Below are 16,365 nucleotides of genomic sequence, written 5' to 3' on the forward strand. Positions count from 1 at the left end.
GACGCGTGCATTGTACGAAGTTAGCCAATGGGAGAGCGGGCCTGGGTTTAAAGGGAGCCGCGGGAGCGTGCGGCTTCGGCTACCGTTTGTGCTGCGGAGCGGAGCGGGTCCCTCACGCTACTGCCCGTGACCATGGCGCTGCCCGCGGCGCGACGCGTCCCCGTAAGTACCGCGGCGAGGGGCCGCCGATCCACCCGTGGGCCTCTTTACCCTCAGGCGGCGCGGGGGCCGCGGGCTGGGAGGGCGGGGGCTCTGCCCTGCGAGAGTGGGGAGGTAGCTCTGGGCGCTGTGTCCGGTCGGGACCCCACGGTGCTGGGGCGGGTGCGGCAGCGGTCGGGCTGGGCCGTGGTGAGGGGCTGTGGGAGGTGTGAGGGGCCCTGGCCGGGCTGTGTGAGGGGTGTGAGCGGCCTGTCCCGTGCCCCGCAGAGCGGGCCCTGCCCCCGGATCGCTCCCGGCCTGGGCCACCCGCGCCTCCCCCGCGGAACAGGAGCGATAAAACTAAAGCTATGGAATGGGGGAGGTGTGGGAAGAAACTACAGAACCTTTCTCTGGTGATCGTCTAAGGTTTTAAATTGAACTTCACGAGAAACTTCAACCCTGGTGGCTTCTTCGCTGTGCATAACAAAGGGTATCGATTTTTGCGTGTTTTTAGGGATTTTTTTAGCCTAGTTTTTAATTTTTATGGTATATATCTAACAAAGAACTTGCTTTTTGCGTCTTCTTGGGAGTGCCGCTATAGTTACAAAATGTGTAAGGACTTTCCTCTGAATGAATGTAGGAAATAAAAGCTGGTTGAGCAAGGGATAGCAGGCACGGGGGCACACGGGTACAGTGGTGGTAAGTGTGTAATGGAGTTGGGCATTGGCAAATCGTTAGTCTCTGACTTTTGGAATTTACCGTTTTAGGTCACTAGAGGGATGGAGAATGCTGTGTCTGACCTTAGAAGTAAAGCAAAAACTCACCTTCCTGGCAGAAGGGCTGCCTTGGAAGAAATTGGAAATAAAGTTACAACAAGAGGAACACGCCTAATTAAGGTAAAGGAACGTTTGAAATCCTTGTCTAGGGAAGAGTTGGCCCCACTGTACTAATAATAGTTGTTTTCACTACAGAGAGCAGAATGCCCCAAAGCATCCATAAAACCTGTGAAAGGACCTAGCAAGACCACAAATGGAACTGTACTGTGTAAAGCTCCAGCTGCTGTGAATCAAGTAATTAAGGAAACTGATGTTCCAAAGGTAGGAAGTGATGATTTCTGTTTTGCTTATTAATTTTGATTTGCAGCTTGGAGCTCTGACTTCAGAATAGTTTGTCTGCTGAAAAAGCAAAGCCTCTGTACTGAGTTTCTGGTTTAATGCATGTTGTACTTGCAGGCTGATGTTCCAAGTGGCAGAACAAGCTGTTGAAGTACTGGATGAAGTTTCTGCTTTAGCTGGCAGTTACTAGAAGGTCTTTGGATTCTGTTTGTGTGACATCTCAGTGAAAACTTGCTGCACTACAGTGCAAGCTTGGTTTCAGCCTGTGTCTAAAGAAATTACGGTAGTAATGGGAAAAACATGGAAACAAAGGAACGGTGAAACTTAAGCAGTAGAGACGTGTTAACAGGTATGGTGTATTCCTTAGGCTTTGTCTCCTGTCCCTATGGATGTATCCATGCAAGAGGAGGATTTGTGCCAAGCCTTCTCTGACGTGTTGCTCAACAATGTGGAAGACATTGATGCTGAGGACTCAGAGAATCCCCAGCTGTGCAGTGACTATGTCAAGGACATCTACCTGTATCTGAGAGAGCTTGAGGTACGATGTGTCGCATCTGCACCGCTGCCTGCAGCGTGGGGTGACCTCCCTGCTCACACAGCTCTCTCCCCCACCCCACAGCTGCAGCAGTCTGTCCGCCCCCAGTACCTGGACGGGAGGACCATCAACGGGCGCATGAGAGCAATCCTGGTGGACTGGCTGGTCCAGGTCCACTCGAGGTTCCACCTCCTGCAGGAGACGCTGTACATGTGTGTTGCGCTCATAGATCGCTTCTTACAAGTAAGATACCTTTGAGCTCGGGTTCAGATCGGAAGACTTATTCAATTGCTGTGTTTTTAAATGAGTTTGGGATTTATCCTTTCTTTGTAAATCTAAGAACCTGCAAAATCTGCTCTCTGTCTAAGAGCTATTGTAGTGTAGCATCTTAACTCTGAGGCTGCCTCCCTTTTTGAGCCTGTCAATACAGACATTTCTGACTCAGAATTTATGTTATAAGGATGAGCACTGCCATACTGTTATAGTAAACTGATAAATTTGAATCTGTTTTTTTAGAGTTTGACATTTTGGGTCCTGCTCTTTAAATCCCTGTGTTGCAGAGTCATCCAGTACCTCGCAAGAGGCTTCAGCTGGTGGGTGTAACAGCGATGCTTCTAGCTTCAAAATACGAAGAGATATTGTGTCCTGATGTAGCAGACTTTGTTTACATTACTGACAATGCCTACACCAGCAGTGAAATAAGAGAAATGGAGATGATTATTCTTAAAGAATTGAACTTTGATTTGGGACGACCTCTTCCAATCCACTTCTTAAGAAGAGCATCAAAAGCTGGGGAGGTGGGTGCTTGTCCTTGTTATCTAGCACTTTCCTGTATTTGTAAAGTCTGTCAGGATTGCTCCTGGCATTTTCATCATGTGATCTTATTTGCCTTCTGCTTAAATGCTTTGTCAGGAAATACTCAGCTCTGAAACTCCACCGTGTGGAGTAACACGGCAGTGTCACCGTGGCAGCCAGTAGCCGTTCACGTTTGTATTTACTGGGGTCTGCATTCAGTCTTAGTGGCACTAAACATTAAACATACCTTAGAGCAGAACCCTTGCTTTTAATCTTTTTAATCCTGTTGATCAGGGTATTTACTCCTAAAACACTAGCAGTGTTGCAGTTATTTGTAACTTCTGGTTGCAAATACTGTTATTTAAGAATCAAAAGATAAGCTTTCTCTTTGATCCAGCCCTTTTTTCCCCACCTCAGTAGTTACTCAGGTGAACTGTCCACACTTGAAGTGGGCTTCCAGTTACCTCAACACACCACCGGGTAACTCGATGTAATAAGGTTCTCCTTAAGTCATTTTACCCTTCCCCTGCCTTGGTGTGTGTTACAGAGGAGCACACGTATCCCCAGTTGGGCACTGCAGCACCTGATGCTGCAGTTTTCTGTTAAAATCCCTCACTTGGCTTCGTGTGTAAATTCCAAATGGTGGCTGCTAGTCTAGACTGACTGGGACCCTGGTCTGGATGTGGAGATGAATGCCTGTTAGAGAGGATGGCCCCTAGACTGCAGTAAAGATTTTGCTGACTATTTTTGTTTTGTTATTGAATACAATAACCAATTCTGAATGATTTTGATCAAGTGAAGTGAAACCTTGTGTATTAACAAGCTCTCAATCTGGTAGGCTGATGCTAAGCAACACACTCTGGCAAAATACCTGATGGAGCTGACACTGATAGACTATGACATGGTCCACCATCGTCCTTCAGAGGTTGCAGCTGCTGCATTATGCTTGTCCCAAAAGATCCTGGGACATGACAAATGGGTAAGTATTTTAATCAAACTTGTTGTGAGGAGTTTTTTCTTCAGTCGATGGAAATGAACCACTAAAACAAGTACTTCAGAAAATTGTGTTGAAGTTGGTAATAATGGTAATAAATGCTGGTGCTCAAATGACAGTGAGATTGTAGTGGTATATTTCTTTTTCTACCTGCCACTATACATTAGGCTGTTCAGCTGTCTTTTTCAATATGAACACTGTGGTATGAAAGGATTTTTCTCTTGAAAGCATAGAAGGTCACACTGTAAATAAAGGTAGATGTTCATAATTCTTGCAATATATGTAGCATGATGAAATCCTGGACCATGCATAGTGAATTGTAATTCAGCTAGTGGTTACTCTTGCAAAGGTGCTTCTTTTAAAATCCTCTGCAGTGTAGAAATATGGTCCTTGAAATTGGTATGTCCACACTTCTGCACATCAGAAGTTACTCTGGATCTGTCATTTAAACTGACAGCTACAGTTTCCAGCACTTGAGGCTTAGCTTCAAGGTAAGGGTGTTTGCTGCCTGAAGTGCCTGTGCCTTGAGCAGCACTTCCCCCTTCACAAATCTCAAGTTTCCTACTGTTCTGCTGCAGGGCACAAAGCAACAATACTACACTGGGTATGCAGAAGACAGTCTTCTGATGACTATGAAACACATGGCCAAGAACGTGGTCAAAGTAAATGAAAAGTTAACAAAATACACTGTGAGTATAATGACTTAAGTCTTCTCTTTAATGTTTTTAAAATGTCTTTGCTGCATGTTGTGGCTCCTTAGGTAAATATTCTGTATGTTATCTGAAAGCATATGCTGGTCTGACAAGCCTGTGAGAGGCTGTTGCATTAGTTTTAACACCAAAACATTTCAGACTAACTGTGCTCTAGCTACTTTGGACTGGTTCACTTCCAGTCTTGTTCGCTTGTTTTCCAGGCAGTCAGGCTAATTGACCCAAAATCATCTGCCTGAACATAGGTATTGGTTGTGCAAGTCATTTGTAACTGTCCCTCTGCCCCTGCAGGCTGTACAGAACAAGTATGCAAGCAGCAAACTCATGATGATCAGCACCATCCCTCAGCTGAGCAGTGGGATAATCAAGGACCTGGCTGCATCACTCCTATGAAGACCCTGGGCAGAGCCAAGGCCTGATGGGGGGGTGTGTGCACTTTGTCTTGTCTGCTGAGGCAAAACCACTGCTCTTTGTACATAGAATTCTCCAGCCCTCCCACAGACTCTGCAGACTCGCCCGGAAGGTGACGTTTTAAACTTGTTCTGTAACACAACTTTCTACCTACCAATAAATAAAGCTCCTGTCTTTTCAACACTGAGTCTGACTCTCTAAGGTACTCCCTAGACATGTCTGCAGTCTGCTGGCCAAGCAGGACATTTGACTAAATAGGTGATTGATATAACTTGCAGGTAAATGGGGATGATTATTCTCCACAGTGGTTTCCAGTGAGACTCTCCAGGCTTTCTATAATGCATTATATTTATTAACTTACTTTCACTCCTCAGGGTAGAATGAGCAGGCAGACAGTTCATCTCTTTTTGGTATACCTTAAAGACTACTAAATATGTTTTTTATTTCAGTGCCTTGTCCCAAGGAAGTATACAGGAATTGATTTTTGTGTTGGTGGTGGTGGTTTGGTTTTTTGTTTGGTTTTTTTTTGGTGGTTTGTTGCCTTCAAGTTAGGGGAAAGAAGTAGGCTGGCTTTAACAGGTATTAACCTTGTAAATCTTTGTGTTTAGGTCAGCATAAGGCAATGTGTTCTCTGTGTGCCTAAACAAAGGGAGCTAAAGTAGGAAAATTCTGCGTCTCCTGTGATGCTAAGCACTGTGCAGGGGATGTAGGTGTGGAACTGTAGGGATGAGACCTTTTGAAACCAGCTCAGCTCTTAAAACCCGCCCTACTTCTTGAAAAGAACAACCTCCTTAGCTTTTCATACCTGTTCACTTGCCCACCCTCACTTCTTTTCTCCTCCAGCCCCCACTTCTCCAGTAAATCTCTGTGCCTGGGATAAGAGTCAACCCCCCCATAAATTGATTCTTTCTTGTCTTTGAACATTTTACTTTTTCTTTGTTTCTAATCTAAATGTATCTGTATGCTCACAAGGAATACAAGCATTTAAGTAATGCCACTCTTCTACCTCAATACCTTATTTATTTGTTAAATTAGTAAAAGTAAATTACAGAGCTTTTGATATTCTCCAAGTTACACTAAACTCAGTGCCTCCCTTCCAGCCCCAACCATTCTATGATTCTTCCACCTTCTCTTCATGAGTGTGCTGGCTCTGATGAAGAAGGCAAGAACCCAGTGCTGCAGCAATTACCAAAACCTCTCTGCTTCCCTGTGGGAAGGATTTTGAAGCTACTGGTTTTTATCTTCTCAAGCAGGAGACTTCTCTCCCATGGGATAAGTAAGCCTAGCATTTACTGCACATGCTCTTTTGAAAGGTTGATCCCTTGTGTGTATATAATTCCCCCCTGGGCTGAAGTCCTAGTTTCTAGCTCTCAGAAACAGCTTCTATAGTCAGTCATCTCCTAAAGAAGATGGAGTCTGGGTGCCTGAATTAGATTTAGGCAATGGTGTAGGAGGGAGGGCATTCAAGACTTTCAGCTGTATCTTAAAGCTCACACAACTCATAATTACCAACATACACAGGGGGGTTTTTTAACTGCTCTTAACAAGAACAAAATGCAATGCACAGCACTGCAGGAAAATGATTTGGTTTGGAGTGAAGGAAGGGTGCTTTGTCTTTAGAACTCAGTGCAGTAAAATCCAAAAGCCACTGTTGTGAAGGGCTCAGTTTGTACATGGAACTGAGAACAAAGTGCACAGAGAACAGACCTGTTGAGCAAACTGCTTCCTGTGTTTTATTTCATGGAGGTTCAGAAGGCAAAGCATGAATTCTGGTAATTGCAGGGCAAGCAACAGCCACTGCTGTGGGAGGCAATCAGACTTAAGCAGTAACACTTGTGCTTTTACCATTTAAAAGGAATAGTGCAGATCTGTAAGTACCTGGCATAAAAATTCTAGCAGTACTACTAAGAACAGTGGACTACTACATAATACATTCATACATGTTTCTGTTATACTCAGTTTTTATATACAGAATACAATTTCTTTCTATGCAGAACTGTACATTTATAGACACGCTTCTTTTAACAGGTAAAACAATAAACATAAAACCAACATGGGCCAGCCATATTATAATATAAATCTTGAAGAAGGCAACATTGTATAGCATACAGTACTATGTGCTTTTCTTTTTTAACTTCTTACAGTGCCTGTTGGAGTCCCTAAACACATCAGCAAACACAAACCAGTTCCATTACATCTCTGTACAGAATTACTTAAATAGACCATCACAGTAGTTTTTTAGATGGTGGTAATATCCCAAATGAGCCTAAATCTTTTTGATGTAGCAGCATACTTAACGTGTTCCCCAGAATGATCTGCATTAGAGGAAATGTGCATTTAACATTATCTTCAGTAGATATTTAAAAAGGTTACTGATATTCAGCTGAAGGCACTTATTAAATACACCCCTTTCTCAGTCCCTGGTCCCAGGCTGTAAAGCACCTGTTTCAGGAAGATGGTAGGTTTGAGTATTCTTCACTTATCAGGTGTTTAAACCAGGTTTTAAATATAATAAATAATTGATCAGTATGTCCATTGCTGTATGCTTCTGAGACAAAAGATCACAGTCTGTGCTGTGGGTAACTCTTCCTGCTCATGTACAACTTTACTGGGGAAAACACTGCTGAGAACAGCAAATCTTGGAAGAACAATGTCCTGAAGGCAAGGGAAAAGGCCTTCAACCCCTGGTAACTTCATGCCAATTTTTCTCTGACAGTCTTTTATATCTTGGTGACATAATTGTTGGGAAACAGACCTTGTTTCCCTCGTAGTCTTCCCGTCCACCAGCCAGAAGGATCTGTAACAAAGACGGCAAGGTAAGTAGTCAGGTTCTTTAAGGCTTTCTGTTACATTTCTTGGTGCAGCCTTGCAAAGCTGTGCCACAGTGAGAGGTTTCTTGGGGAGGAATGAGGGGACATGGTTTGCAGAACCTGAGCTTGCTCATCTTTTGGCCACATGACTTTGCCTTAGGATGTTGCTTTTGAGACCCAGAGCTGGAACTGCTTGATTACTTTTTAGTTCTTGTTCTACAGCTGTGGCTTAGGTTGATTTTAATCTAGATGGGAGTCATCTGTGGTAGAATTACTCTCTGACTAAACTTACAGCTCTGCAGTACCCTGTGATTCATGTCACTGATCTGTCTCGGACACGCTGTGGAGTGAACTGGTTTGGTTGGTGTGGGTCTGGAGGCTCCTCTGCTCCCTGAGCTATCAGAGAAACTTGCAGGGTAACTGTGGGGTGGCCTGGAAAGACTCGTCCTTCCTTCTGGCCGTGTGCCTTCAAGTGCTGAAGTAACAAACCCTTTCTCCCCCGTACCTTCTTTGATGATCTCAATCACGTCATTGGCGTTAAAGCTGAGCTCGTCCGTGTCCTGAGCATCGTATGCATACAGTGCCCTGCACTGAGGTACCTGAGGCTTAGGCTTGGGCTGGGGTTTAGGCCTTCCTCCAGCTGGGGGGGGGCGGTTTGTGGTCTGCCTGCGAACACTGAGGGGAGAAAAAATGTTAATGTGTTTCAAAGCCTGAACCTAAGCTTTATCAAACCCCTCTGTCTTACTGAATTCATTTTAAAGAATTTCACAGAACAAGAGAAAAAGGGTTTTCTTATGTCACAACAACTAAAAACACCAGTATGAGACTTCCCTGTGACAGGAAAAGAGTTGCCATTTGTTTCCTACAGAAATAGATGGTAAGTACTTCCAAACAGCAGTTCAAATGCAGAGAAGTTTTAGTGCTCAGGCTGAAATGGAAGCAACTGTGCACATGCAGTTCATGCAGATCTTGGTATTTACACAGCTTAGGCTGTCTCTCCCCTTGCCCCAATGTCACCAAGGATTTAGTTTTCAGTATTAAAAACAAAGTTCTAGCTCACAGGCTTGCTACTTTACCATTCTTGTGACTAAGCTGTAACAAAGATTGCATCTCTTTTAAGTTGCCTCAGACTCCAGGGCCATCTATGGACTTGTTCTGTTACAGCCAACTCTGAAGCAGCAGGGGAGATGCTGCACAAACTGTCACAGCTCTGACCACTCCAAAGATTAGGAAGGGAAAAGAGGGAAGAAATGCATTTTGCCAGCTCATCAGCTAATAAAGGCTGGAAGAGAGAACAGGTATTAGACTCAATATGTCAGTTTAAAATTAATAATAAATGTGCTGAATGACTGATAATGGTGTAATGATGTGGAGGAGAATGAACTGTGATCATGTCATGTAAATGCCATGATAACACTACACAGCTTTTGCAGAAAAGGTTGGTAGTTAGTTACACAAACACAAAGTCCTAGGCCTAACTTTTGTCAATACACCTCTGTTTAGTTCTTTGTGTTGTGAACTGCACCAGAAAATAATCTTTAAAGTACAGGTTATAAATTGAGAACTGAAATGCTCCTATCTAATGTGGGGGAGATCTCCTGCTCTGTAGCACTGTACTGACTTTTCCTGAAATAGAGTATGTTGTGAAACCTGGACCTATGTATGGAAATTAAGGAATTCAGCACAAGTCTTGGAAAAGTAGCTCAGCTTCTTTGCAACCACAGCAGAACAAGAACACCTTAACTGAGCTGTTCTGCTGGTGGGAACGTGCTGGTTTTAACCTTGGTGTTGGACTGGATTGTTGGTACCAGTACCTCCCTTCTTGGCTGCTTTGCTAAAAATAAACTGAATTCTAACTCTAAAACACCATATCTGCTTATATATGGCTGTGGTTTTGAAATGCTAAATTCACATGATCTGCTACCTTGGCTGGATTACTGGTTGGGATTAGGGACCCAACTGGCCAAGGGTGACACCAGTTTGCAAGAAGTGAGAAGTAGGAAATGCAGTTCAGTGCATTCAGTACCCAATAGCCAGTAACTCCTCTGTTGGAATGTTAAGGTCTAAGACATGACTCTGCCAGGCCCTTTTTAGATGTTCCTTTACCTGACACAGTAACATCCATGCTGGTTGCCTACAACTGTGGCTCACTTTGAAAGAAAAAAACCACAACAAAACTGAAAGAACAAAACAAACAACCCTCACTCCCCAACTTCCTCTTCCCTCCTTCCTCAGAATTGTTAAGTATTACTAAGAGCTTTTATCTTACTTCTCACTTCCTCTAGAGAAGCTTGGCTTCCATGAAATCCATCCCAAGGGGAGCGATGGGTGCCTGTTCCCTACTAGTTCTGGTTGCAGTTACTGCTGTGGCTCTTTGCTGGGGGGTTTTCTACCACTCTGAGTATACACAGTTACTGGTGAAAACTGGGGCAGATAGTCAGGATGTTCTAACACTGTGTTTTATTGCTTGCTGTTTTCCTTCCCTTGGACTACACTGACCAAAGTTTAAGTGTTAATGCAGTGACAGAAGCTTTAATACTTCCTAATCATCCTCGTTAACTCCTGATACTGAAGGAGGGGGTCGCTGGTGCACACCCACAGCATCAGAAACTGTGGTATGTGATGTAAATGATCTTTTGACTCCAACCTGATGGTTCCTATCATCATGTACTTGGTGGCTGCTGCGTTTTACAGCAATGCATGTGTCAGTCACAGCTGCTGACAGAAATCACAAGGGCTTTATCCTACAGCTTATGAGTTTTTGTGTAGTCTGCAGACAAAGTAGAGTCTATTATTAGTAAAAGCTTTAACAAAAGAAGGTGACATGCACTGAGAAAATTTCACCACTTAAAGGCATGGAAGTTATTACAAGATGGAGGTGTCTGAAGGTGTTAGCATGTGCTGACAGTTTGGAAATTGTTAAAATAACTAGCAGCGGCCACTTGTTTCTGATTTCTTTCTTATTTGAAGATTAATCTTAAACAGAAAAATGCTCTAAATATGCTTGAATGGCTAACACTTGATGCACAGTGGGGGGAAATGACTGCCATTAGTACAACTGAAAAGGCCTCTTTATATGCCTAATTCTGCTCAAGGGCTTTTTGTGTTTAGGAACTAGAAAGACTACTTAGGAACCCTGTGCACTTTTGATACTCATATCTATCAATTGTGCACACTTATGTATTATTTGATTTCTGTGAGGTGTCCAATGCTCACTAGAAGCAACACTGCTAAATCAGCCAGTTGGATCACACAGGAAAAAATGCTTAGGCCAACAGGAGAATTTAGTGCAGGGAGCTTTTCTGTTGCCTGACAGCTGAGAGGGGTCTGTCTGTACAAAAAGTTAATCTTGATATCATTAAAAATGAGTTGGATTGGGTTTTTTTCTACCTCTTAAGAACCTCCATTTAAGTGGATCACTGGAGAAGGGGACTGAGCTGTTCCACATAATCTCAAGAGTATTTCAGGGCTGAGAGCAGAAGTGTTAAAGGGCTGCAGAAAGTGAGGTGGAAACCTGGTGAAAGTTTGACTTAACCTTGATCTCTCCCAGATTACCCCAGGTGCTAGCTCTTGCACATTTAGCAAAATAATTTGCTGCTAGTCCTGGGAGTTTGGGTCCCAATTGACAGCTCTGAGTAGAAGTACCATGACTGCTAAAGTGTCAGTAAGGAGCAAGAAACATCCTGGGACGGGGCATGTCACTGCTGTGTTCCTGCAGTTCACAATGTATAGGAGGGGAAAAGAATGTGTGTCAGGATGGGATTCGTGGGAGGCTTTTAAATCCTTGGGCAGTTCCTCAGGCAAAATTCATACTACAGCAGTGTCTCAGGTTTTACTTCAAACTTCTCCAGCACCTCCAGGGGGTACCTGGTGCTCCAGCTGTAGTGGTAAGCAAGGACTGCCCTGAGTCAGTCAGGGCAGTGGTGCCAGGTAAAGCCAACTGCTGCCAGGAGTGTCTGCCTGGAGGGGCTCTCACTGCAGCAGGGAAAGAGCTGCTAGAAGGGAGGGAAAGAGAGGGACTGTTTGAAGGAAGAAAAGCTTGAGGAGGACACTGAACTCTAATTTACAAGCAGAGTTCTTCACAGGAAAAAAATCTAAATTCCCTTCGGTTTTTCCCCTCAATGTTATTTGGACAAAGATGTAAGAATGATGGCTTGTTCAACACACATGGGGTTTTCCTACATAACAAGGAGATATTTATCAGGTGTTTACTTGAAGAGCTGTGAAGTATAGACTTGTGTCTGCACGAACCATTGCTCTGCAAAGTTACTACATTACACCTTATCACAGTGGATTTTTATTCTTATCTGCTAATGTAACTTCCCTTGATTTAATATGCCCTGGGACAACCAGCTGTTACTAACTGTAATTTATCTGAGACTTGGTTATATCAGAATTAAATCACACAAATAGGAAGTCATCAGCAAACTGCTTCCTCTAAACCACATTCTTTTTTCTTTTTTTTCATGGAACTGCTGAATAGGCAGCAGTCTTGGACAAGTAAGTGACCCTCAGATTCCCACTATAGTCAAGCTCCACTGATGTTCATTAGAGACTGGAATAAGGGCTGAGTTAAAGTAGAAACTGGTAGGTCAATGAAAAACTTGAAGGCCTTAAAAATCTTAACATTCAATTTTAAGATATCAAACTAGAGCTGCTTCACCTTTATGATGGAATATGTGTTTGGAATCCCATGGAAGATGATGATACCTTTGAGTACAGCTCAACAGCACAGTCTAGTCACCCATGTACACAGTGTTATCAGTCACCAACAATTTGTGTGTGAAGCAATTAATAAAAAATGGACATCTTTATATCAGATTCGATGTAAAATCTTACCCAGCTGCTCCTTGGTCAGGTACTTTCAAGAAATCCAAGCTTTCTGGCTGCTGTGAGATCCTGCCTGACCCTCCAGACGTTTGCCGTGGCAAAGCTGGTCGTGTCATACTCGTGTACAGGTTTTTCTGAGCAGCCCATTGATTTCCTGGAACATGAGGATGGGCCGTGGACTGTGGGGGATTTATTACTCCATTTTGCTGCTGACCTGGAAGTAAATAAAGTGTGAACACATCCAGTCCAAACTCCAGTTCAATAAAGGTAACGTTTCCCTCGTGTTGATGGCTCAGCTCTCAGGTTCAACTGTCAGAGCCTCACCTACCAAGGAGACTGAAAACAAATTCGTGTTATGTACACCCAGTTTCTGGTCTGCTGACGACCTGTTTTGGGTTCACAGCTTCATGGGCTTGTGCTCAAGTTTAAGACATGGGCTTTGAATGTTACAAGCAAACAAGAGGATTGGCTCTCAGCCAAATTCAGCTGTTAGTGAATGTGGTGCCACTCTTTAAAACACTGCATAACTTTTTATCCAGATAAGGGTTAATCCCCAGCTAGCCAGAATGCTGGGAGTCTTTTCTTCTTTTTCTTGTGAAGTTCAAACTCAGTCTACCCCATATTCAGGGAATTTGACTGTTTTTATTAAGTTGCTATAACTACTTCTCTATTTTAATAAGCAAGGGGGGGAGATTCAGGGTTTTTAAATTAGCTTTGTTTAAAAAACCCACCTTGCTGCTACTCTGATAGTTGAAAAGGAGTTTGAATTTTCTAGGTGATGACATGGGTAAATACCTTTAAATAACTAATTATACCTCTAAATTGAATTTAAAGCAAACCCACCCATGTCTCAGCTACTTGCAGGATCAGGGCCTAAGGAGCTTGTCTCCATGCTTTACATTCCTAAAGCCCCTACTGAATAAAATGGGAGCTAGGCTTATATTCAAAATCAGTTTGTTAGTGGTGTCCTTTTTCCATTTTGATTATGCCTGTTAAAAATCAGCAGAATGAACAGCTGTGCAGAGAGGAGAATTCATAATCATGACACTGGGAAAAACTTTACTGCCCTCAACAGCTGCTATCTGCTTCTGATATTCTCTTGATACTGCAGCAGAGCTTAAGTAGCCACAAATAAACCTCACTTTGCAATGTATGGCACTGACATTATGGTTACATAAATAAAGCTTTGGGTTCTTCTGAACATGGACATAACAGTCTGTTCAGCTGCTGGATCATTGATTTCAAAACAGGTCTGAAAACAGCAGAATCCATTTCAAATGCTCAGGGACAATGACAATGGCCCACAGTGTTACTGTTCACTGTCTCTTTTTGCTGACAGGTCGGCTCCTTCCAGTAATTTCCCACTTCAAGCAGTTCTTGCAGATCACACAGTCCTGAGTTTGACTCACACAGCTGTGAGGATTTGGAATTGTCTGGTTAATCTGGTGACCGAGACTGGTCACACCCCCAAACTTCCACCACTAGCATTGTTCTCCATAAACAGCAACTGACTGAAAGAGAACCCTTTGTTAAAAAAAAAAAGTACTCTGGGAGTGTAAGTAAAAAAAAAACCTCTTGGGAAACGTTGGGTCAATGGAATATTGTTCTGCCCTCTGAGTTCACAGGCAAAATTAATCGTATCTCCCGAGGGCAGAAGTGAAACACCCTAAAATGACATCAGTCCCATGCAGAAAAAGCCAGGCTGTTTACTGGCACAGCTGATCTGCCCCAGCACACACCAGAGCTGGTTACATGTTTAACAGGGCAGGACAATGAGACATAAATTGCATTCTGTGGTTTATTGGCACTGAAAGCAGTTTCACTGCAAAGCATTGTCTGTGGCTTGACAAGCACACAGCTTTTACCCTTGACAGTGAAGAAGGCTACAGGGCTAGTTTTAGTGGCTGAACAAGTCAGCATCCACGACAACAAGGACACCTCTGGGGGAATACCCGTTCAATTGTCTGCAGACTCCAACAGTACACTTCATAAAATGCCTACAAATATACGTTTTCCAGTCAGGATCTTTTAAACAGCAATTTAAACCTTTACTGTGATTTTTTTTAATGGGTAAAAATTATCAGACGACAAGAGTAAAGCAAAAGTCTCAATCTCGAATTTTGCTTTGCCTGAGGCTAAGAGGACTTACCAGGGGGAGGTGGTGCAGCTCTCATAGGATAAGTCTGACCTTGAGACCTGTTGGAATACCCTCTACTTTGGGTAAGGTTCCGTCTAGTAGGACCTAAAAGAAACCAGCAATATTCTGTTATCCTTTCAGTTACATTAATTAAGTTCTTGTGGCTGCCAGAGCCCCTACTCTGTGATTCAACAGAGCTGATCTTCAGGAATAAGGAATCTGATTGTTGGCCAGGCTGTTCCAAAGCCTTAGGTGCAACAAGGATGACTTTGGCATCTTCTCCCTTTTGTGATCCAGTTCAACCACAGGATATAAAGCAAAGCTGTCTCACAACTACAGTAAAGAAGGCCCAGAACACCTGAGCTTTATGAACTTGTTCATAACCATGGATAACTGGCAGAGCACTACTTCTGACTATGCTGCCTCTGAACAGCAATTAGCATGAGAGAAAGGCAGGGCACAAAATTCAAGAGGCTGATGTATTTGCAGCTCGATCTTTGGTGATGCACAGATATTACATTTCTTCATGTCACCACCTGTCCTGATGCAGACCTTTCATCAGCAGGTGTGTAGGAACTGCAGAAGCTCAGAGCAGGGTGAAACTCTGCCCCGAAATGCTTGGCTAGCTGTGCCTTTTGTACTACTCACATGGTTAAATGCCCTCATTTCTTCTGCTGCAGGGGAAAGAATTTCAGGCATTTCAGAAACCATTGGTACATAGTGAAAGGAACAAAATTCCAGCACAACTGTAAAGCAGCAAGGAATTCTGCTCTATCATTAGGGTCATCTTTTAAATGTTACAGAGAAACAATTAAGAACATGGTGAGGGTAAAGCCAAGCAAGCACAGAAAGAGTAACCATTTTGTATTCTCGAGGAAATTCCTACTTACGGGAATTCTTTGGCAGCCCTGGCCCAATGCTGATCTGCAGCACTTTGTTACTTGGCTTGAGAAGGGCCACGTCTCCCTGGCCCTGCATGAACTGCACTTGTCGAGAGCCACCACTGCTCCAGGGCCCCCAGCTCTCCTTCTTCAGCTTCACTTCAAGTCTAACAGAAGCAGGTGAACACATGAATTAAACCCAGCATTTCGGTGTCAAATCAAGACAATATCACTTGGCAGCAGATAAGAGAATTATTAAAATGCGAAGCTTAGACTGAGAACCTGCATTCCCTGAGTGACTTAGCTGACATAAACCACCTAATTAAATCTTATTTTCATGCCTTTTTTTTTTAAATGTTCTTCTTAATTGATGTTTTAACTTTCCTGATAGAGCTATTGAAAGGAGGTTTAAGATGCCCAAGAGAGGACAGAGACCTTTGAAGAAAAATGTGCCAAGGTCCGAGTAAGAGCTGTGTCTGCCCTCAGACATCACTGCCTCTGCAGCAGACTCTGCTGGAGCAACTGGAGTGCTCCACTTCTGAACATTCTTCTGCACATACTTAGATGTAGATATATATCAGATGTAGAGATGTATATACTTTGGGGCAGGCCTTGTGCATGTTCTGGGACTGAATGTTTTGGATACATACACTTCAATCTTTTCAATTTACATTTTTTTCCATGTAAGCGCACACACACACACACACACACTATATATTACATATATATATATTCTTTCCACACTATCCATCTCCTCTGAACTGTACTCAAGATATGAGATAAAAAAAAGTCATGTTTTGGTTTTGGGCAAGCCCCCAGAAGTATAATACATGACATCTTACATGAATAAAAAAGTGTGCTCCTGGTCCTGGCTTTGGATTCCCAGTGTACAGCAGTGTATGCTACAGTAATGCTCCACACTTCAATTGTCCCTCTACACCCTTTCCAAATGAAAATAATGATCTCCAGTAGCCTTGTATTTCTTCCAGTTTTTTGAAGGCAATAAAAT

General features: G+C 43.2%; 2 protein-coding genes across 5 annotated transcripts in view; one reads left to right on the forward strand and one right to left on the reverse strand.

Moving 5' to 3' along the window:
- The first annotated feature begins 41 nt into the window (after positions 1 to 41).
- CCNB2 (cyclin B2) lies at positions 42 to 4,879 on the forward strand. Its single transcript, XM_027644454.1, has 9 exons — positions 42 to 162; positions 906 to 1,034; positions 1,110 to 1,235; positions 1,621 to 1,791; positions 1,873 to 2,031; positions 2,349 to 2,585; positions 3,422 to 3,562; positions 4,156 to 4,266; positions 4,579 to 4,879. Exons 1-9 carry the CDS (start codon positions 133 to 135, stop codon positions 4,678 to 4,680), a joined length of 1,206 nt encoding a protein of 401 aa, XP_027500255.1. The 5' UTR covers positions 42 to 132; the 3' UTR covers positions 4,681 to 4,879.
- Positions 4,880 to 6,408: 1,529 nt separating this feature from the next.
- The window catches only part of MYO1E (myosin IE), a 112,272-nt gene continuing 102,315 nt past the window's right edge, over positions 6,409 to 16,365 (reverse strand). For 2 of the 4 annotated variants that reach the window (XM_027644438.1, XM_027644437.1), the window contains exons 24-28: positions 15,366 to 15,523; positions 14,488 to 14,580; positions 12,348 to 12,552; positions 8,014 to 8,183; positions 6,409 to 7,495 (exon numbers count right to left, since the gene is read on the reverse strand). In XM_027644438.1, coding sequence (XP_027500239.1) covers positions 7,419 to 7,495; positions 8,014 to 8,183; positions 12,348 to 12,552; positions 14,488 to 14,580; positions 15,366 to 15,523 — 703 coding nt within the window. In that variant the 3' untranslated portion in view covers positions 6,409 to 7,418. The other 2 variants (XR_003527830.1, XM_027644439.1) reach the window with 2 other exon arrangements.

The sequence above is a fragment of the Corapipo altera genome, unplaced genomic scaffold (genome assembly GCF_003945725.1).
Source record: "Corapipo altera isolate COAL_440 unplaced genomic scaffold, ASM394572v1 50, whole genome shotgun sequence".
Lineage (NCBI taxonomy): Eukaryota > Metazoa > Chordata > Aves > Passeriformes > Pipridae > Corapipo > Corapipo altera.

Bases quoted from the DNA above. Each gene is read 5' to 3' on its own strand.
- CCNB2 (XM_027644454.1), top strand. From the start codon at position 133: ATGGCGCTGCCCGCGGCGCGACGCGTCCCC. The intron at 2,586-3,421 runs GTGGGTGCTTGT...TCAATCTGGTAG, and splicing joins GAGCATCAAAAGCTGGGGAG to GCTGATGCTAAGCAACACAC. The intron at 4,267-4,578 runs GTGAGTATAATG...CTGCCCCTGCAG, and splicing joins AAAAGTTAACAAAATACACT to GCTGTACAGAACAAGTATGC.